The sequence below is a fragment of the Cheilinus undulatus genome, linkage group 16 (assembly GCF_018320785.1).
Source record: "Cheilinus undulatus linkage group 16, ASM1832078v1, whole genome shotgun sequence".
In the NCBI taxonomy this organism is placed as follows: Eukaryota; Metazoa; Chordata; class Actinopteri; order Labriformes; family Labridae; genus Cheilinus; species Cheilinus undulatus.
Window position 1 is genome coordinate 24,521,811 of NC_054880.1, and position 23,652 is coordinate 24,545,462.

A 23,652-nucleotide genomic window follows, 5' to 3' on the forward strand; every position below is an offset into this window, starting at 1 on the left:
GAGCTCTTCTGCTGCTGAATGAGACTGTAAATAAAGTGTTTTATTATAAAATGAGGTTGATTACATGAGAAATGTGACTTCTCCTACATGTAATGGTTTCTTGCTCAGGTAGCTCGTGGCCAGTTCACTTTAAATGGTTGTGACATTTTGGCTAAAAAACAAATCTAAACAGCTATAAAATAATAAAAAATGTTATATGATAATATTCCATCTACTATTCGGAAGCACAAGCCACAATAAATGAACTATTCTCAGGGTTTCAGCCCCCTTGTTGCCCGCCTCTCCGCCGCCCCTGGCTGCAACACACCCGGAACTCTCTCTGCTGACGTCACTGAGGTCAGGTAGACGGAGCGAAGATGGCGACCGCCTACGAGAGATACAATTTGTAAGTACAAATCCTGAAATAAACATTTTATTGAGACTTATGTTGCATGTGATCGTGTTAACGTTAGGACGAGAGACACCGCTGACGACCGTGGTTTTCAGCGGCGCTGTCGTCAGAGAGAACCCGCGACGTTCGCTCGGTGTTCGGATGACACAGCGGCTGAAGTTCGCTGACTGGCTGAGCTGTCGGAGCAGGAAGGAGCCAAGTTTCTCTCAACATTCATTCATTATAAAATAAACGTAATTAAATATACATGAAGGCATCGATATACTGAGCTGATAGAGCTTTTAGTGCTGGGTTTAAACGGTTTTAAAGAGAGGGGTTGATCTTCTGCTAGGATGCAGGAGGAAGGGCTGTCACCATTCCACAATTTTAAACTTCAATACGATTTATCACGGAGATAAAAAAAAAAATACAAGCCCAGGGCAACTTATACCAGGTTTATTGACTATGATTAACAAATACCACAAGACAACTCCTCTACATGATCGAAATTTCACATATGCTTCATGTTGACAATGGTGTTGAAATTGCACAATTACTTTGGAAACGTTTGCCAAATTGCAGCAATACATTGACAATATTTTATTACCAACTTTTGAAAATCTGGCATTGCGCAACCCAACTTGTATATGATTATATTACAAATTCAACAACATAAATATCTGTTTTGATTCCATAGCAACAAAAAGACGCCCAAGATGTCATATTGTGTTGACTTTAATCGACTAAAATTGCAGGCAAACCCTCACTCAACTTTTTCCCCAACTTGCAAGAATCACTTGGCCTTGTTTTTATAATACTGTTGCAATGTAAAATACATGTATTTGTGCAGCTGAGACAAAAGAAACTTTGTTCAATTTAGACAAAATGTTGCCAGCTGTCTTGGTTGTGCAAATATGTTGGTGATGTTTGTCTAAATTGCATAAATAAACTGGCAAAATTTGGTAAGGAAGCCAAAAACTGTTATTGATATTATCTCAATAACCAAAAATAAAAGTCATAGGCATCACATTTTAGTTTGATTTTCATAACAGAAATTGCATGCACATTTTATAAATTGCTCAAACATGTTAGCAATTTCTCAGTCCTGGAACCTTGGCTGTTTTTGTCCATTTCTGATAATGCTGTCTTCATTTATCTTACAGCAGCTGCTGGTTAAAATTAGATCTAAAGTTCTGATGTTTCTTTACAAAGCATCAGTACTTTTCAATATTGTTGATCATTAATATAATGGTGATCTAAAGATATAAAAGTATTGAATATTTTAACAGTCCTATTGGATATTTAAGCCATTTTTTACACCATACAGTTGTTAACTGCAGCTGAGATGGTTAAATTGTGGTGGTATTTATTAAGTTTTATTCTTAAATTCACTGTTGGTGTGAACCCTGTTGGCGTTAGCTCTTCCTTTGTTTAACTCCTCCTAAAGTTGACAGATCTCTGTGTACTCTCACTGACACACCTTTCGTTAAAGCAGCTCACCCACCTAGTCATACCTGTTTGTCCTACCTGTCAATACTGAGTCAGAGGACCCATCGCTGTCTGGGTTAGGTTTTAACGGAAACTTTAAAGGATCATACTGTAGTTTTCTCACACTTAATTTCTGCATGGTGCAGTTAGATAAAGCTTTTCAAAGACAATGAGCTAGGGGATTAAAATGACTCATAAATATCTGATAATAAAAATGTGTTCAAAAACAGAGTAAATGTCTCATCTGTTGTCAAACAGTGTGTGTTGTGTTCTGCAAAAAAATCTGCAAAAATAGGGCCATGTCAGCGTTTGAAATGTGAATCTAGTAAAAATCAAACCATATTGATGCCTGTTTGTCGTCATTACGCCCTCAGTATTGTGTAATTTATTGTTGTTTGTTAATCCCTGTTTATGCAGGCAAAATCCTGCACATTTTCTAAACAGTGCAAAAACATTTCCAAGGTTTTGTGCAATTTAGACATCGCTCCCCCTTTGTTCAAAGATATGGGTGAAGATCTTTAGTTTTGGTAAAGCTTTGGTACTTTTCATTTTCAATACCTACGATCAGGTTCTTAAAGAAATGTGGTAACAAAAAGTGGTAAATTATGAAAAAAATGACAAACTGATCCATCATTAACATGTTTGTGCAATTGAGATGGTGTGCAGGAGTTTCCCTGCAATAATTTAAAATGATAAATTACCCAGTGTTGGCAATATTGATTCCGGTCAGAAAAAAGCGTTTTTTCTTGCTCCTCTCCAGCTTCATCCTCTTGTCCAATTGTTGCCAATGTTTTTGTGTAATGGAGACAGTGGTTCATCATTCTTTTCTGTTAAATATGACTGAGAATTTGTTGTTTTTGTAAAGCTTTTCCCATGCAACCGTTCAAATACCAAAATATAATTTAAAGTAATCAAGAATGGAAAACTAACATACTTATCATCATTGCCAACATATTTGTTCAGTTTAGATTTGCAGGAGTTTACCTTCAAGCTAAGGTAACTTAGTAAAATCCTATTATAGTCAATATTGTATTTGGTTGCTAAACAAGGATTTGCCTTTGCTCTTCTCCAGCTCTGCCCTCACACTTTAGGTTTCCAACTTGCAATTTATTTAATGCTCTCTTTCGCTATCTGTTAAAAATGTGATTGAGGATTCCAAGTTTTTATCAAGCGTAAGGTCAAACTGTGTGGTTAAAAAAACTGCAATGGAAAAGTAATCAAGAAGAATTTGAAAATGAAAAGCCTATCGTCTTTGTCAAAATATTTGGCAAGTTAGATCTTGTTTGGAAATTTTCTTACAAGCTATGATAAAACACGAAATTTTACCAGTGTTGTAAATATTGGTTTTGGTACCAGAACAAGGGGTTTCCCTCACTCCTCTCCAGCGTTATTGTCTTGTCCAAATGTTGCCAATGCTTTGTGAAATTTAGTTTATTTAATTCATGTGATGCAGATGTTTTAAAATCAATAAGCAGTCATGTTGATTGTTGTGATTTTGATATCAATCACAATAATTATGTGTATGATTTTTGCCTTTGTTGATCATCTTTTCTATTTATCATTGAAATAACAGATTGACAACCTTATTTTGAGAACAGCTACTTCTGGTTTGTATCAAAGGGGTTAAATCTTTAAGAAAAGTTGCTGTAGTCTTGAGTGAGTGTTGTTAACGTCTCCTCAGTTCTAAAATGGTGTTGTTCAGGAATGTGTAGTTGCTCTGGATTATCGTTGGGAACAATAGGGTGGTTGTGTGCTTGTGTGTATTAATGTGTGTTTATGTGCTGGTGTGTGTTAATGAGTGTGGTTTTGTGCAATGTGTATCAGGCGAGCTGCAGACGTCACTGCAGCTCAACACGAGGTCATGTTTTCATTAAAGCTCTGTGTGTTACTCAAACAGCTGCTGGGATCTCTGCAGAGAAGGTGTGCCTGTTAAAACGTGGTTAAATGTTCCTCTGTGGTGATGACGATTGGTTGGGTGTGTTATGTAACCATAACCACAAAGAAAATGGTCATTTATACGGCAAGGACAAAGGTCACGATAAAAGCTTTACATCTAGAGTTTGTGAGGAAACATCAAAACATGTTCCAACTTTTACTTTAGTATCACTGAAGCAAGAAGAAAATCATCAAATCATTAAATGTGTCTATTAAAAACAACCCTCTGCAACTTCTGGCCGTTAAAACACGGAATATCCCAATATATGTGTAGGATTAGATTTTTAGATTAGATTAAATTTTATTATTGTGTCACGCATAAACAATATGCCAAACCCAAATGGGCTTCCAAGACACCATTATCTCTACAGAAAGACCAGAAACCAAAAGTAGACACTCAATAATATAGTAGACTAGTTAAACAAACCATCCTGCCACTTCTTCCAGGCTTTTGCAACAAAAGAGGCCAACTTATAAATATTAAAAGTAAACAACCATTCCATCCTGTCATCATCATCCAAAATATTTCATTGCTCCAGAATATTTCAGGATTTTTTATGGACATTTCAGTCATCAAAGGTCATCTTAAATCTTTCCCAAGTGGCTGTACAATGTGAATAATGTTGGTCAATAGTATTTTGGAGTTTCTATTTTTGTTGTTTATTTAACAGATTCCCAAATTGCTCAGTGGATTTGTTACCTAACTTTTTCAACGTTAATGCATAATTATAAAAATTCTGCCAGCAGTGTGTTGGTGCAATATAACAAACTTTGCTAACATACAGTTGCAAGAAAAAGTATGTAAACCCTTTGGGATTTCTTGGATAAACTCTCTTGCATAAATTAGTCATAAAATGTGTTCTGATCTTCATCTAAGTCACAACAATAGACAAACACAGGGTGGAAAGTATGTGAACCTTTGGATTTATTAACTGGTTGACCCTCCTTTGGCAGCAATAACCTCAACCAAACGTTTCCTGTAGTTGCAGATCAGACCAGCACAACAGTCAGGAGGAATTTTGGACCATTCCTCTTTACGGAACTGTTTCAGTTCAGCAATATTCTTGGGATGTCTGGTGTGAATCGCTCTCTTGAGGTCATGCCAGGAAACGTTTGGTTGAGGTTATTGCTGCCAAAGGAGGGTAAACCAGTTATTAAATCCAAAGGTTTACATACTTTTTCCAACCTGCACTGTGAATGTTTACATGTTTTGTTCAATAAAGACATGAACTTAGACTTAGATGACGATCAGAACACATTTTATGCAGAAATCCAAGAAATCCCAAAGTGTTCACATGCTTTTTCTTGCAACTGTACTTGTAGCTTCAACCATGTGGAGTTTGCCCTCAATAATTGATTATTATAACCAATAATTTCCCAATGATACTAGTTGTTGAGGTTTTCATTGATGTTGTGTCATTATTGTTTGAATTAGACTGGAATCATAATGAATTTTATATTTCTGAGTTTCACCACATTCAGTTTGAGTTCTCGGCCTGTTTATTTTCTTAAACTCTGTATTCTCCTTCTGGTGTTTTCTGTTGATTTGTACACCAACTCAAACATGCTGAAATAATATCATGGGCATGATGAGGAGAGTTGATTAGGACTGAGCTCTTTCTGCATTAGAGGCACGTTTGACCAAAAAAAAACTCTCCATTTTAAGTAAAAGTGTCGCAATGAACTTTTATTTTGAAAGGGAACATCCAAAATTTTGTCTGTAGTCAATTTTGTTGCTTGGGGAAATGAACAGATCATTTGCAAACTTTAAATTTACTTCTTTAACATTTATGGCTTTTTTTTTGTATTTTTTATTTTTTTTTGTCCAGGCACACAACCCCAGAGAAGTTCTTCATTGAGGCGTGTGATGAAGGCGCTGATGCCGTGCTCGCCATTGACAGGGTCTCAAATGAGATGACCCTGACAGGTAAACAGTCTGGCCTATTGTACAAAAAACGATCAATAAAATATTAGTAGTAGATACTAATTCAAAAAGTTTGACCTTAAACCTTGATGTAGATAAACATTAGGATATTTGGGATGCCGATTTTAAAGACAAGTATCCCTCTGCCTTCTGTCTCACATCCTTCGCTATTTTCCAGGTAAAAAAGATGTTCCTCCTTCAGCCGTCACCAAGCCGATATGTGGCATCATGGGAACTATTCGTCTGGTAGCAGGTAGGTATCGTAGTGGTACAGTTATCTATGGAGGGTGTTTAATCTTCAAGGCGTGACTAATCAGCTCATCACCATGCAGGTATGTACCTGATAGTCATCACCAGGAAGAGGAACGTGGGCAGTCTGCTGGGTCATGCTGTGTGGAAGGCCGTAGACTTCGACATCATCTCCTATAAGAAGACGGTGCTGCACCTCTCTGAGCTACAGGTGTGTTTAAAAACATGGTAGATCTCTGAATGCGCACACTAGACAATTCAGACAGACAATGAGACCACACGGCTCCTGTCTGTAGAAACGGTTTCAAAGTGGAGATTCCACAGACATGAGATCTCACAGAAACTCACAGAATCAAAAGGGACTTGGAAAAAGTCTTTCAAAATCTTCGCATATACCTCTTTCTTCATATTTCTTTCCACCTTACGAGATTCCCAGTTCTAGACACCCTGAAGCATCTGTGTTATACTCCCACTGCCATGTTTCATTGTATGGATGGTGCTCTTTGGGTTATACAACTCTCCCTTCTTTCTCCAAACATAAGCACCATCTCTGTGGCCAAGGATTTCTAGTTTGGTCTCATCTGACCAAAGGACATGCTTCAAGTGTGCAGAATCTTTATCTAAGTTGTCCTTAGCATAATTCAGTCTGGCTTGAAGGTATCTCTTCTGCAGAAGTGGAGTTTTTCTAGGTCTGTAAACTCTCAGTCCATTGCTTTACAGGGCCCGAGTGATCGTCTTCTTTGAGACCACAGTTCCTGACTTGGTTAAATCATTCACTAGTGTCTTGGCAGTTGTTCTGGGGTCTTTTGACGTATCTCCCATTAGTTTTTCTCGATAATACTTCTCACTTCAGTTCCTGGCACTTGGAAATACTGTAAAACCTTTGTCTATCCTCCTCCTGCTTTGTCTCAAGTTCTCAAGTCTTTCTTTTGTTTTTGCCATGATGTTTTATTTAGGTGACAGCTCAAACCCTTACTGAAGTTTTTACATGGTGTAAATTGGAAGATAACTCTCGGTTTTAACTTGATTTTACAGGCTTCGAGCATTACCAAAAAAAGCAAATGGGGGCTAATAATTTCTTACTTACCTGTATAGGCTGATATTTACAGCTGATGTAGGCAGATATTTACCGCTGATATAGGCTGATATTTACAGCTGATATAGGCATATATTTACAGCTGATATAGGCAGATATTTACAGCTGATATAGGCAGATATTTACAGCTGATATAGGCTGATAATTACAGCTGATATGCTGGCTCTAGTTTTTCATATCAGCTGATTCAGATAATTAACTATTTGAGCTATTTTCTGCCAGTGTATATATCATGCTGACACACATTCATGGCTACAGCCTTTTGATTTTTGTGCTTTTTTTGGTTTTGTTTATTTATTTATGTATTTCATCAGCATGGCCAGATGCAACACTCTGTGAGTAATAGGGGTGTAACAGTATTTGTATTCATCCCGTACTGTCACGGTACGGCCGTCACAGTTAGAAGAGTTAGAAGAGCCACCGGCTTCATTTAAATCACCCGTATAGCAATGGTGCTCTGGCTCTATGAATCATATTAACTTTACCTTCAGCTATCAGCCTTGGAGGAGTGAGAGAGGGACTCTGCAGCTGTGTCATAGGTAAAGTTATCTTCAGATTTCACATGGCTTTAACCTCTTTATCCTCCAAGATGGGCTGTGAAAAGTTCTTCCAAACTTTGTAGTAGGTCCCATTGGTTAACAAAGTAGTTCAGTACTGAAGTCCATGTTGAAATTGGCAAAAAATACGCTAATTTGCATACTTCACAGGCTAACTTGCGGTTGTGTGATGATGCATTCAAGTTAGCTGGGAAATTTTAGTGTTTAAAGAATTGGTATAAATATGTAAATATATCAATGAAAATAACCTACTTATTCAAAAATGTATTGTTTTATTAAGACTTTTAATCATTGAAGAACTTTTGGAGGGAGGTTGCAGCATTATTTTTAATTTAAATGTATTTAGCCTATTTATTTTAATACAATTTAATTGGAAAAATTAAAATGAAATTTTATTATTTTTATTTTATTATTTTTATTATTTATCTGCTTCAATCACCGTACCGAAAACATACTGAACCGTGACTTCAAAACCAAGGTATGTACCGAACCAAATTTTTTCTGTACCGTTACACCCCTTTTGAGTAACTGTACTGTTCCAAAGCCCATCTCCTCCTCTACCTGTATGAGGGCCAAAGAAGTGAAAGGTCTTTGGACATGACACGGAGTGTCCCACTAGACTAACTGAACTTTTGGGTCAAATATGCACATGCACAGGAATGGCATGGATTGCTTTGTGTTAGTATGCCCTCAGAGTAATTGTTGTCACTATTTGATTATGCAGCAGACCGTCTCAGAGGTTTGTATTCTCTTTTAACAGTGAGATGTCTCATGTTTCGTTCAGGATCTGATTTCAGTGAAACGAGTCATTCATTATTAATCAGCTGCAGCTTCTCCTTCTTTTCCTGGCACTGAATGAGAACTGTTAGCTTTAAAACATGAGGCTTATTTATGAACAAACTCTTGCCGCAGCTTCGAAACAGAAAAAGGGAACTTAGGCTTTTATGAAACAAGTAATCAAAATTATTGATCTCTTTTTGTAATGAGAGTAGCGTGAGGAATCTGTGCACAGGGATAAGGATGAAGCTTCACTCAGTGTGCTAACTGGATTAGTATCCTGATCCTATAAGGAGCTCAAAAACCATGAAACACACGCACAGACATGCTGTTTGATTCCTGAATAAAGAGATGGGCCACACTGATCTTCACCTACAGGTCATCACTGACCTGAATTACCTCCTAATGGTTATATTTCTCTGATATGTAAAGTTTCCGATCACTAGCCCCTTACGTTGATTGTTATTTGTTCGCAACTTTTGGTAAAAGTGGGTGGAACTGTCAAACTATGACCTACTTTTGGCCAAAATAAAGAGAAAAAGACCCCGACACCCCCAGCTTCACCAACATTCTATTCTGCCTTTTGATGATGTCATCCTTTAAAGCCTTTAAAGGGTGACATCATCTTCAAAGAATGACAACCCATCCTTAGCTTTAAAGATGATGTCACCCTTTAAAGCGTATAAAACATCCCATCCTTGCCTTTTACATGCAGGCCAGTCCAGTACCCTACAAGGTATATTTTCTCAATAGTGCATCATCTAAGAGGCTAGTGGTGCCTCTTTAACAGTGAGGATCTCCAGTTCCTCCCACTTCTCCATTTTTTCAAAGGTTGCCAACTATGACCTACCTTTTTGGCAAAAATGAGGGGAAAAAGCTCTCAGCATCCCCAGCAACATTCTGTCATCTGCCTTTGAAGCAGCATGGCATGGCATTCCATCTTTGCCTTTAAAGATATTTACTTTTTAAAACTCATGAAACATTCCAGCCTTGCCTTGAAAGATATTAACCTTTTAAAACTCATGAAACATTCCATCCTTGCCTTTTACTTGCAGGCCAGTCAAGACCCACAGGGTTTATTAGCTAAATAGTATATCAGCATGTTTATGACAACATGAGGTAGAAAAGCTGTTAAAAGAGGCACAGCTAGCCTCTTAGCTGGTGGCCCCCATTAATTCTTACCAGCATGTAGGGGTACCAAGCCACAGTAAGAGAGCTGCAGAAATGATGTCGAATATGAGGAGGGACAGTGAGTTCTGATGTCAGACAGATTGTTCATTCTCTTGTTATCTGAATGAACAGACCCCATCATTAAAGCAACATGTAAACAGGGTCTTTCCTGACTGAAGAGGTGGAAGACTTGATCTTTACCTACAGCACATTATTAAAAATCAGACGTTAAATAATTAAAATGAGAACTGAATAGATGACATTTACCAATACTCATAATTTACAAAGCATTAAAGCATCACTAGAAATTCAGAAACTTTCAGACTTCACTCACTTTTCTCCACCTTTACCCTCTTTTCTAAATGTTGCCAACATATTTGTGTTGTCTAGACCAGTGGTTCTCAACTGGAGGGTTTGGACCCAAAAGTGTAGAGCGGAGCAGTTTCAGTGGGTCATAAATGTGCAAAGTCTATGATGTAAGTGGACATGCATCCATATACTTTATTTTACTTTGTTTGCTACAATAATGAGAAAATTTTAGTTATTTTCTCTAGATTATGAGGTTCTTATATTGTTATCTTTGCCTAACAAAGCTGCTTTTCGTGTGATAATGCACCAATATCTCAAGATCACTGCAAGTGCAAAAACAACCAAAATGTACATGTCACTGAAAATGAAGAGAGATAAAATATCTGTAGAATGTCCTTCCAGGTCTTCTTTAATGATGTGCTTCAAAGATATATTTGGGGGATTTTTGTCCCTTCTTTATGAAGGATAGGACAGTAGATAGAGTCATAAACAGGAATAAGAGAGCAGGGAATGACATGGGGAAGGAGCCTCAAACAGAACTTGAACCTGGGCAGCCCACGTAAAATGGGTTTGATCTAACCATTAGACCATCACTCCACCATGATGTGCTTGTTAAACATGATTTATACTGCAACAGATTTCCTTGTTGGACTGGATGAACATTTTTGAACTTTAGTTCATGATTTCTCATTAAGGAGGTGTTGGGATCTGAGGACAGACATGCTGACTACCAGTACCACTAATTTAGACAATGCTCTCTCTTGTCCTTTGACCATTTTTGGATGAACAGGACTGAAAGCTGTGGTACTTTCAATACTCTTGATTTTATCCTTTTAAAAAACATGTGGAAGTACTAATTATCAAAAATGTTGATATCTTTAGAATAAACGTGTGAGTCTTTATTTTCTTAGTGAAGTCCATCATCAGACTATAAGTGTTTTTTTTTTGTTTCTTCTCCAGTCTCAGGAGAATAAGACATTCCTGGCGATGATCAACAACGTGCTGACCACGGACGGTTTCTACTTCTGCACCGACTTTGACCTCACGCACACGCTGCAGAGACTCGCCAACACCAGCCCTGACTTCCAAGAGATGAGCCTGCTCGAGAGGGTGAGATTGATGGGGGAAATACCACACACCTTGATTCACTCATTTTGAAAACCTCATAAACAGCCATGGTTGGGATGGTTTTGTGAACCAGACCTCAAAATAGAAGTCATCAGAATCACGTTAACGTTTGTTCATGATTTTAGGGATATTGCTTTGAGCAGCTGCAGATGTTGTACTAAAGAGTGCTGCAGTGGTGATGTGAAAACAGAAATTTAGACATTAATGCACATTTATTTAAAATAAAAACCTGTAACTATAACTATATTACATGAACATAATTATTCAGACATTTTGCAAACACACCTGAAACTTAGTTCAGGTGCCTCCCGTTTCTCTGGATCTTTGCTAAGATGTTTCTACACCTCAAATGGAGTATGTGTGTGGTAAAATAACCATAACTGCAGCCCTCCACCAGTCTGGGGTTTATAGCAGAGTGGCTAGATAGAAGCTTCACCATAGTGCAAAACACAGGAAAGCCTGTTTGGAGTTTTTCCAGGCACCCCTGGAAACCAAAATGGGGGCCCATGGAGGTCAGCAAAATCATGATCCACTGTAAAGTTAGGCTGTGATAGCAATGTTATTTATTTTAAAACTTAATCGTGACCACTCCCATCAAAGCAACAAAAATGAATGTCTTTTACTTATGCTGTTAATAATAAGTCCTTTTTCTAAATGATTTTTTTAATAAGTGACATAAACAATGTGAAAAAATACAGTGAACTTAATTATTAGGAAACTAATGTCAGACTTCATAGCTAGGCCATAATGTGCAGAAATGTCAAAATGAGTGAAGTAGAAGAAACTGAGATGACATTTTAGGAGAAGAATTTATTGATTGATTGTCAAAAGAAAAAAAATGTTTGAAAATAGCAAAGAAATGACCCAAAAATGGGCATTAAAGTTGCTAAATGTGGCATTAGTCTGCAAAAATTGGCTTAAAGTGGTAGAAATAGGTGAAAAAAAAAACTGACAAGAAATCAAAAAAGTGGCAAAAATGGGGTAAGGAAGCAAAAAGAAGTAGCAAAAATAGGCAAAAACTGCCCAAAAAATGGTTTTAAAGGCCAAACATGGGCAAAAGTGGCATAAAAGTGACATCAATGGGTAAAAATTGTCATTTCGTGGTCAAAAAATGGGTGAAAAGCGGCAAACAGTGTCAGGATCGGCAAAAAATTACAGAAGGTGGGTAAAATGGGTGAAAAGGGGCAAAGATGTGGCAACCATAGATGGGAAAAAAGTGATGAAACGGGCTAAAAAGTAGCACAAATAAATTACTCCAACATTAGAACCCAATAATAGCTTGACACACTATTCAGCTCCAACATTGTGTCAGTTATCCAGGATGCTAGCACCAATGCTACTGATCCAACACACATGCATTGATATCATCAAGAAATCACAAGTGGGCAGGGCCCATTGCCTGGGTTTGTCAGGGGCCCAGCCAAGTCTGTGGGTAGGCCTGGCTACACATGATGGCCACTCACCCCGCAAATCACCCTGCCAGTCCTGGTTGTGACATCAGGTTCCCACGCTCTATTGATAGCTCCGATCTATCAGGGTACGATACGATACGATACGATACGATTCAAGCTCCTGTTGTTACAGAGCAATCGCTAGCTTAAAGTCAGTAGAAACACATTAACAGTCTGGCATTCATTCACTATAATCCTATTGGCTCAAAGAAACAGAGCTCTTCTTTTACTGTCCCTCATCAAGCAAGAATTAAAAAATCGTGGTAAATTTGAGCATCAAATTAATTGTTTGGTGCTCAAAATGAAATGCAATAGCGTTTAAATGCTTTGCAACCGTCTGCTATCTCCAATCTACTCCTATTCCAACACAGGGCTTGTTTCCACCCAAACAGGGGTGCAGTCACCCCTGTTTTGGCACTGGTTCTATGAACAGATTATTTTTCATGTTTTATTTATTTATTTTTAGATAGGTGTAATAGAAAGACAGATAATAAATGACAACATCCCCAGCTTCACCAACATTCTGCCCTTTGCCTTTGATGACGTCATCCTTTAATGTCTTTAAAACATCCATCCTTCAAACCAACTATGTTCAAACCTTCACCTACCATATCAGACTTTATTCACAGGTGTGAAGATTTTTTGATTTTTTGTAAATGATCAGGAAGCAGTTTCAGATAGTTTTAAATAACCAAAATTAGAGGAAAATTATTTTTTCATGAGGACATAAGATCTGTGAGAAATTAATCAAGTAAATCTTTTTGTTGCTGTTGTTTCCAGGCAGATCAGAGGTTTGTTTGGAATGGAAATCTTCTTCGAGAGCTCGCTGCACAACCAGAGGTAACACACATATGTATGCGTACGCACATTGATTTGCATGTTTGTTTATCTTGTTAAAATAACTTCCTCTTTGTTTTTCTCTGCAGCTTCATAAGTTTGCTCTCCCTGTCATCCACGGCTGTATCCTTTGTCTTCATGTTTCATTTTTATTTTACAACGGATCTTTTCTTTTAATCTGCTGAATGCTGAAATGACACTCACTTAAACCATTTATTAGTTTCTTTACTAAAGTACAACAAGCCATCAGCCCAAACAGTATTACACCAGAAAAATATGCTGCAAATCTAGAAACAGCAAACATTCAAAGAGAAGAAAAAAAACAATGCAGCAACATAAGTTGGGCAAAAATGGAAACTAGTGATTCTTGAGGATTCAAAGACATGAACAAGACTCAGTTTTAGTTTTACTCTCATAAATGTCAATCTGTAATCTTAAAAGCACAGGTTTCTCTCTCTATTCTACCTCTCTTATTTTTATGTACTTTTCCACATCATCTCTAATAATCTCTCATAGATGACAAAGTTTCAGATAAATTCCCTGACCGTTTGTGTTCAGTCATCGTCATGAAGCCGTGTCGTATCAACGGAAAAATCTTTGAATGGATCCTGATCTCCAGGAGGAGTTGCTTTAGGGCCGGAGTCAGATACTATGTCAGAGGTAAATAAACAAATAAGCAAATAAAAGACAATTATGAGCTGCAGCATGCATTGTAGTTTTAAAGGTGCTCTTATCCTCAAAAATACTCTCACGTTAACCAACTGATGGTATCCAAATCTTTGTCAACTGGATTTGATTGAGGTTCTTGAAGATGTTCCACCTCTCATCCAAAAGGCTTCTTTATAACTGAACCATGACAAAGATTTTGATAACCATGACCTGGATGAATGAGAACCTACACAGACAACTGATGTTAACATCCTCCGTTCACTGGCTGACTCTTTTTCTGATTTATTAATAAGGCATTGATTCTGAGGGCCACGCTGCAAACTTTGTGGAGACAGAGCAGATCGTTTTGTATGAGGGGGCCAAGGCTTCGTTTGTGCAGGTAAAATAAAGATGTTCCTTTAATCTCAATTTCTGCAACCTTCAACTCTTTATACTACTGTATGATAGAATCAATGGGACAATGTGTTGCAGTATGAAGCAGCACACTCCAGAACTTTAAGTGCTGCACATGTTTTTCTTCCTCTGCATGAATTCTCATTCTACATTTGTTCAAACTTTGACTTCTGAACACGTTTGTTTTCTTTCTGCAGACGCGAGGCTCAATGCCGTTCTACTGGAGTCAGAGACCAAACCTGAAATACAAACCTAAACCTATTATCAGCAAAAACACCAACCACGTAAGAGCAGATATCAGTGTGTTACTGTGTGCTTTTAAAAACCATTAAAATTGTTTTAAAAACATGATTTTAACCTCTGAGTGTTCAAACAGTTGGATGGTTTCCAGAGACATTTTGACTCTCAGCTGCTCATATACGGAAAACAAACTATTCTGAACCTGGTGAGGATCCTTTAAATGAAGCCTTTATTATCTTTATTGGTCACTTAAGAGAGGATAACTTGTTCATTTCTGTGTTTTTAGGTGAATCAAAAAGGCTCAGAGAAACCTCTAGAACAAGCTTTTGCTAAGATGGTGTCCAGTATGAACAACGGTATGCTCAAGTAAGTGACAACCGACTGATTTCTTCACTGTCAGGGATGTAATTATAAATTCTGCTCACGATAGTAATCTGTCTTAAACATGACTGCAGTTCATCACATGCCACCCCTTTTGTCCTCAGCTACATCGCCTTTGACTTCCACAAAGAGTGCAGTAAGATGAGGTGGGACCGTCTGCAGATCTTAGTGGATTCAGTTGCTGAGACACAGGACGAGTACAGGTAATGGCACTCTGCTGCTCCAGGATAATTCAAGACATCATCAGACGGCACAATATTTCTGTCTGATATGGTCACTGTGTCAGATTAGACAATCACAGAGATGCAAATTCATGCTGTGACTCGACTGTCAGACCAATCATCAGGACAGATGTGAAGATGCTGGAAGGAAGAGGGCAGGGCTACATGACAGCTGGAAGCAAAACATTCTATATACTACTCTATTTGTCTCTTCAGATGTTATGGTTGCTATGAATGCCAACAGCAGCTAGTTACCAGAATACTGAAATACACCTTCTATTTCACCATTGCTGCCCTGTTTGGGCAAATACCAGCTAAATCGCCCGCTCTGTCTATATTACACAATGTTTCATTTTTGTCTAACTTGCTCAAACACAATGTTTCATTCAGTTGCACAAGAACATCCGCAATGTTTCGCTGCTGAAATGTTGCTGTTGTATTCGTGCAAATTCGACAAAATGTCGCCCCCTTATTTTTGTGTATTTAAAGAAACTTAGATGATCATGAAGGTTTTTTGTGCAATGCAGACAAAAGTTGAGTGAAATTGTGAATTTGGACACAACTGTCATTTGTATTAACAACACAAATAAGCTGGCAACCTTTGAGTTGTGCAATTTAGACAAAGTTGCCAAAATACAGTATTTGTGCAGTTAGACAGCTGACTCTTTTTGTCCAAATTTCACAAGATTTCCTCGTGTCTTACTTGCATAAATACTGCTACTGTATATGTAGAATGTAGACAAAATGGTGCTCATGTATTTTGTGATTTTGAAAAACCTTATATTTACACAGTGAAGATAGCTGGTTAAGATTTCATTAAATTTTCAAGTTTTGTTTGATCTCAAATGCAAAAATATGTTGTCAACATTTTAACTCTGAAACTTTGTTGAAATTGAGACAATAATTTGCGGGCTGTGTGTGCAATTTTGACAAAATATGCAAATTAATTTGTGCAATTTACACACCTGGCTGTGTTTCGTCTAAATCGCACAAGCACATTTCATCTCAGTAGCACAAATATATTGGCCTTTTAGTGCTGAAAGATTGCTAATGCATCTGTGCAATTCAGACAAAATGCTTCTTACAAATTTTCCAACTAATGGAAAGTTGTTGACATATATGTGCAAATAAAAGTAAAACCCTACGACATACACCACAGTGAGCTATAATCGTAGTTTTGTAGAGTCTGACCTTGACTTTCTAGGTAGAGAACCATAGGGAAAAGATGTTGTCTATTCAAGTAATGTGACATAGAATTCAGCCTCACCTTATTACTGTGACTATTATTTTTACTGTTATAACTATCATTATAATTTTTCACTCTGGTCTGTGTGTTTAAAGTTACTTCATGGTGAACTCAGACGGGAAGACGGTGGCTCAGCAGAGAGGTGTGTTTCGCAGTAACTGTATGGACTGTTTGGACCGTACCAATGTCATCCAGAGCCTACTCGCCAGACGCTCGCTGCAGTCCCAACTTCAGGTAAGTTTAGTTTAAATACTGCTAAACTATAACAGAATAAGTCTTCGTTTATTCCCCATCACTCTGGGTTACTATAATACATAACAAAATAGAAATCTGAGCTTTTGTCTGATTTGCTGAGAATACCAGCCAGCAATTATCATAAGGTTTTTTGTTTTCAGACATAAGCCCATTCCCATTTCTAACTTTTACTCCTGTAAAAGTTGATCAAATTCCAGTGCCCCTTAATCCTTGATTCTTCACTTAAAATAATGGGGCGACTCCTCAAGTTCCTGATACATCATCAGTAGTTCTGGATTCATTTATTCAGTGAATTTCTGGATGTGTGTAAATCCTTAAGAAGTGGATTTTCATTGATAAATGCCCTTTAATAATTGGATTATGGGGTTGTTTGTCCTCAGAGGATGGGGGTCCTGAACGTTGGTCAGCGGATCGAGGAGCAGGCCGAGTTTGAAAAGATCTACAAGAATGGTAAAGACCTTTCTGTGTTGATCTGTCAGCATGGCGCTGTGTTATTAACACATTTAACCTCTGTGTTTGTGTGCGTGTGATCTCTAACAGCATGGGCTGATAACGCCAACGCATGTGCTGTGCAGTACGCTGGAACGGGCGCTCTGAAAACAGACTTCACCAGGTACAGTGGCATCACCACACGCACCTGTAGAAAGGCCACCTGATTGGTTGGTTAGACTAAGTTATTAAATATGTTTCTGATCTTGGGTCAGGACAGGGAAGAGGACGCAGTGGGGGCTGTTGATGGACGGCTGGAACTCGATGATCAGATATTACAAGAACAACTTCTCTGATGGATTCAGGCAGGTACGGACTAAGACTGGTACAGACTTTGATACTGGATGTATTTAAAGGATGCAATCTGTTATTTCAAAGCTACAATATGCAATTTTTTCAGTTGAAGTGTATACATCAATTAGAAAATAACCATGATATTTACTATAAAATCTGGTGTATGAGCTGCACTGTTAATACCATTTTGACAACATGTTATTTATGAGTACTTTGTTTTATCGCTGAACAAATATGTTGGCAATGTTTTAGTAACTAACACTTCATGCAGATAAAAGTTGCTGAACTAATTTGAGCGATTTGGAAAGACAGCAATCATTTATCTAAACTGCACAAGTTTGAATTTTTGCAGTATACACAATCATTGCCAAAGCATTTGTGAAATTTAAACAGCCGCCAACCTTTTGTCAAAAATATGCAAGGTTTCATCATATTTGAATAGCACGAATACACTCGCAATACTTGAATGTAAAAGCATTGCTACTGTATTTGTGCAATCTAGACAAAATGTTGCTGTTTTAATGCAATTTTAAAGAAAAGTACACACATTTGTGCAAATTAGACAGTCCATTAAGCTTTGTTTGATCTGCATTTTTGTTTAATCTCAACTTTCCAAAAACGTTGGCAACATTTCAACACTTTAATGTCTGCAATTAGAGACTAATATTTAACAAGCTATGTATGCAATCCAAAAAAAGGTTCAAATGAATTTGTGCAATTTAGGTACCTGGTAGTGTTTTGTCTAAATTGCACAAACAAATTTCATCTAAAAAGCAAAAAAAATATTGGCGATGTTTGGATACCGAACTTTTGCCAACATGTTTTTGCAGTTGACGCAAATATTGCCAAGGTATTCACTTAATGCAGATAAAAGTTGATGAATGATATTGTGCAATTTGGACAGAAAGCAATCATTTGTCTGAACTGCACAAATAAGTTGGCAACCTTTAAAGTATTGCAGTTTAGACAGACATTGTTGGCATAATGTATTTGTGCTGTTTCAGACAGCTCCTAACTTCGTCAAAAAAATTTCAAGGTGTCATTTTGTCTAATTTGCAGAAATACATTTTGATGCTAAAACAGTGCCAATGTATTCGTGCAGTTTTATCAGAGTTTTGCCTACATATTTTCGAAATTGTGATATAACTTGCAAACATACTTATACAAAGAAGAAGTTTCAATTAATATGCTTGTTTTGTTTCATCTCAACTGTACAAATATGTTGGCAGGATTTCTAAATGAAAATTTATCCCCATTCATTGGCAGGGGTTGGTGTCTCTTTTAAACTGCTTTCTCCACTCGTTAGGTCATAACTGTCCATTTAAAGAAAACAGGAAGTTAACCTTTAAGTAAATAAATCGTCTGGAGTGCTGGCTCGACTGAGAACACTTCTCAGGAAGGACAATAGGTGACAGGAGGAGGGTAGAGAGATGTGAGTCTGTCTCATCACTGCAGGCAGATGAGCTCAACTACCTTATTATAGCTAGTAGATGAGCTGAACTACTGTATTATAGCTAGTAGATGTGTAAACTCTACATAGTGGAAACCGTTGGTATTAAAAGAGCAACACAGCTGTACAGAAACTGACCATTGTGGACTTTACTAAATGAAATGATAATCATCATAGACAGACCATGGCTTATATACCGGGGCAATTTGTAATCCTGACTTTACTGTGTATTTTTTGTTGAATTATTACATTATCTCAGATATTTCCTAAAGTTCTCAAAGCAAGAACAATCACGATTTTTTAATAGGATGTTGTTTTCCTGGACAGAGCCACTGTGACAGACATGACTTGTTTATCCTAACCAATCATTCGAGTCCAGGTATTATTTCATGTTCTTCCGTTGATTTCAGGACTCCATCGACTTGTTTCTGGGTAACTTTGCCGTAGACGAGTCTGACGGTCCCACTCCTCTTCGAGTGCAGAAAGACTGGAAGTTCCTGACGGTCAGTAGGATTCTTGTTTAACTCTTTTCAGCAGCAGTAAAAAATGTACTACATATGATTTTTAATTAAAATGTTAATTTCATTATGATTTCTCTGCAGCTGCCCATTATTATGCTGGTCGCCTTCTCCATGTGCATCGTCTGTCTTCTCATGGCTGGTATGTTCTTCTGCTTTTGTTTTCGTATAAAGACATCATTTAGAGATGACCACACTTCTGATTAAAAAGGACTGGATTGTTGTTGTCAGTTTTACCAGCACATTTAGATAAGTTGTATGTCATATAATGAGGCTGAATTATGAAGACAGGTGGAAAGGTATCATCTAAATTACACATTTCACTATGTCTAAAGATCACAGATAAAATGTCCGAAGTACACAAATACATTGTGCAACATTTGTTAAAGTTAGACAGTAGGCAATTTTTCATCCAAATAGCTCATATAAGCTGGCAGCAATCAAATTTGCACAAACATTGCCAGAATTTTTTGGCAATTTAGACAGCTTTCAGCATTTCATTTAATATGCACAATTTCTGTTTTTTGTAACTTGTCTAACAAGCGTAATGATTATCTAATTGCACAAATTTATGTGCAATATTTCAGTGCAACAACATTGCCAGTGTTTTTGTGCAGTATAGACAAATGCTGCAAACATGCATGTACAGTGTTAAATTGACGTGCCAACATTTTTGTGCAAACATGACTGTAAGTAAAGTTGCATTAAATTTGCTAGTTTATTTTGTCCAAATTGCGCAATATGTTGTCAATGTTCTGATAACAAATCGTTGCCAATATATTTGTGCAGTTGAGGCAAAAAGTATTTGAGCAATGCAAACAGAAATTATGAGTTCATGTAGCAATCATTTCTCTAAACTGCATAAATAGATTGACAGCCTTTAAATCTGTGCAATTTAGACAGAAATTGTCAACATAGTTGTCAGTTTTGACAGCCTGAGACTTTATGTCAAACTTTTTTCAAGGTGTTATTTTGTCTAACCTACAGAAATATATTGGCAGTATTTTCATGCTGGCACATTGCTAATGTATTCATACAATTTAGACAAAATGTTGCTGACTTATTATTGCAATTTTAAATGCACTTGTCAACAAATATGTACAAAGATGAAAGTTTGTAATTTTTCACAGAATTTGCAAATATTGTTTTAATTGCAACTACACAAATATGTTCACCACGTTTTTACACTGAGACAATGTGGACGACTTTATGCAATAGAGACAAATGTTTTGCAAGCTATATGCAATTTAGACAGCAGATGCAAATGTAATTTTGAAGTTTAGGCACCTGGCAATGTTTGTCTAAATGCACAAAACAGTTAAATCTTCATTGCACAAATATATTGGCACTGTTTTAATACTAAACCGTTTCAACATACTTGTGCAGTTGAGACAAATATTGCCAGAATATTTGTGCAGTGTATACAAAAGTTAATGGATGATGTTCAGTAATTTGGACATACAGCAATCATTTGTCTAAACTGCACTAATAGATGGCAACCTTTGAATTTAGACAAACATTGTTAACATATTTGTGCATAGTAGACTGCTGGCATCTTTTTGTCTATAATTTAGAAGGTTTCAATTTTCTAATTTGCAGAAATACATTGGCAACCTTTTGAAAAACTTTGAAACTTTGGCAGTGTATTTTGATTTTGACTGAATTTTTGTAGTGTAAATATTTGGAGGATGGGATGTACGTTAATTAGACAAAATGCTTTCTTTCTAAATGAAAACCAATCTTCATGATTTAAACGGTACCTTCATTGTTCTTAGTTGTTGTGTTTTGCTGCTCTGGCTTGAATTGTTGGCTATATTGCTCAATGTTGCCCCCATGGTTACCATTGGTATTGTGATGTTTGTTCTATTTCTGGAAGTTTCAAAAGAACTAGCAGAAATAGGGACAATATAAATGGACAGAAAGCTTCGTCTAAATCCATATGTGCATCAAGCTTTGAGCAAATGTGAGCCGAAAGTCACTCCTTGTTAAATAAATACATGACAAAAATTACAACACAGCAACATATTACCTAACCTCATGTCTGGCTTGTTTGGTATTGTAGGTGACACGCTGACAGAGACGCTGGCATATGTGATGTTCTGGGGAGCAGCGAGTGCAATCACGGCGACCATCATCCTTTTCAATGGGCAGGACTTTGTGGACGCACCCAAACTGGTTCACAAGGAGAAGATGGACTGATGAAGAGTGTTTCTCAGTGTGTGCGAGGATCATATACCTCTCCATCGTTGTCTTCTTCCTCACGTCTGGACTCGTTGGACCGATTCAACCATCCAGGATTTGTCATTTTCTACGGAATCGTCTGCTGTTCTGCTCTCGCTCCTTAACATTTTAAATCCTTCATTTGTCTCTTCAGTGTTTTTTGGGATCTTAACATCTCTTAGGTCAACACTACTGCTCTTTTTCTATTGTTTACCATTATTATTGACAATTTCAATCCGTATCAATGTTAGAAAACGCACTTTTCTATTCTTCTTTATCACAAACATTCAAATTCAAGGTTCTGCGGGATGATTGGACCAAACCGTATGTCTGTTGGATGTCAGAGTTTTCAGTACTTTGGATATAGTGTATTTCAAATGGTAAAATCTCTCTTGTTTAAATGATCAATAGTATCAATGATAACAAAATTAAAAAATAAATCAGGTTAAGTTATAAAAAAACAACAACTTCATCATACTTTGGACCAAAACAGAAAGAGCACTGTCTAAATTGTACTGATGTAGTCACAGAAAGGTTGCCAATGTATTTGTGCATTATGATCGAAGTGTTGCCAACATGTTTGTGTGATTTATACAGATGCATAATGCCTTGTTTTTTCTTAAATGTCCAAAAATGTCATTTGATCATAAAATCTTGAAATTTTGGGAAATGTTTTTTTACCGTAACATTGCTAAAATATTTCAGCAGTTTGTTAAATCTGTGTAATTTTGTCTACATTGCATGAACACGTTGGTGTTAATTTGTGCGTGGCTTTTTTTCGATCCAAAAAAAGTTGTCATAGTATTCAGGCAGTTCAAATTACATTCATTCGTACATTTGCATTTAAGAAGAAAGTTGCAGGCCTATTTGTACAGTACAGGAAGCAGCATATCATCTAAATTGCAGAGTGATTCGTTTTGTTTCTTCTAAATTGCAAAAAATGCATCTTCAACACTTCTGTGGTGAAATGTTGCTGATGTATTTGTGCAACTTAGACCAAAGTTCTCGGTGAAGTTGGCAAATACACTAAAATGAATCAATAGTGCACAAATGAAACATTTGATCAAAATTGCAGAAAAATTCATAAAAGCAACACATTTGTTCAACGTACACTAAATATTGCCAACTTATTTAACCATTAAGACAGCTGGCAACACTTTGATTAAATGGTGCAATGTGTAGTTTTTTCTATCTTGCACATATATATTTACTCAAAATTGCAAAATCATGTGTTGCCAGTATTTGTGCAACTCAAACAGAATTTTGCAAAGATGTTGTCTGCATTCCAGAAGAAATGTTGCCAACATGCTGTATGTGTGCAATTTAGATTAGTTTTTCTGATATGTTCTGTTTACATAGTTGGAAATGCTTCATCCTAACTGCACATTTCATTGTTATCTAAATAGTCCATATGTTTCAGTTATAATTTGTGCTATTTCGATTAAAGGTTGCTAACATACAGTATTGGTGCAATTTTGATAAAATGTTGCTGAAGTATATTTGCAATTTAGACAGTGTGCAGGAATGAACCAGCTGTTTAAAGGGGGCATTTTATGCAAAAATCACTTTTTCAGGCTTTGTAACACAAATATGTGTCCCTGGCCTGTCCACAATCCCCCCAAATACCAGAAAAATCCATTCCCTCTCCCCCTCTCTTTCTCCACCTTTCAGAAAATGTGTGATGAAACAAGCCGTTCTCAGATTTTACATCTAGTGACCTCACCAGGGGCCTAAGCACCCACCCCCATGTTTGGTTGCCACACTTGAAAGAAAGTTCCGCCCTCCTCTACTGATCCTCTCAGCTACCAGCTGTGATGTCATGTGGGGAGTTAGCCTGCCCCCAGGTTTGGTTGGCCTTCCCCATTTGGAAGAAAATTCTACTTTCCTCTCTTGATCCTCCTCTCAGCTGCCAGCTGAGATGCTGGATAGCTCAGTGGGTTGCCCTGCTGACTTTTGTTTGGGAGATTGATGGTTCAAATTCCAGT

The 23,652-nt window shown here is 37.2% G+C and overlaps 1 protein-coding gene across 1 annotated transcript; it reads left to right on the plus strand.

The window, feature by feature from the left end:
* The first annotated feature begins 326 nt into the window (after nt 1–326).
* On the plus strand, nt 327–23,652 carry sacm1la (SAC1 like phosphatidylinositide phosphatase a). Its single transcript, XM_041809994.1, has 20 exons — nt 327–385; nt 5,623–5,720; nt 5,896–5,970; nt 6,050–6,177; nt 10,836–10,985; nt 13,235–13,294; nt 13,381–13,414; nt 13,850–13,951; nt 14,254–14,339; nt 14,551–14,637; nt 14,730–14,798; nt 14,880–14,959; nt 15,079–15,177; nt 16,537–16,675; nt 17,077–17,146; nt 17,237–17,309; nt 17,401–17,494; nt 19,340–19,432; nt 19,532–19,589; nt 21,510–23,652. Exons 1-20 carry the CDS (start codon nt 357–359, stop codon nt 21,644–21,646), a joined length of 1,761 nt encoding a protein of 586 aa, XP_041665928.1. The 5' UTR covers nt 327–356; the 3' UTR covers nt 21,647–23,652.

Excerpts from the sequence above, each read along its gene's own strand:
- sacm1la (XM_041809994.1), top strand. The coding sequence starts at position 357 with ATGGCGACCGCCTACGAGAGATACAATTT. Across the intron at positions 14,960-15,078 it reads ATGAACAACGGTATGCTCAA|CTACATCGCCTTTGACTTCC; the intron begins GTAAGTGACAAC and ends TTTTGTCCTCAG. Across the intron at positions 16,676-17,076 it reads CGCTGCAGTCCCAACTTCAG|AGGATGGGGGTCCTGAACGT; the intron begins GTAAGTTTAGTT and ends GTTTGTCCTCAG.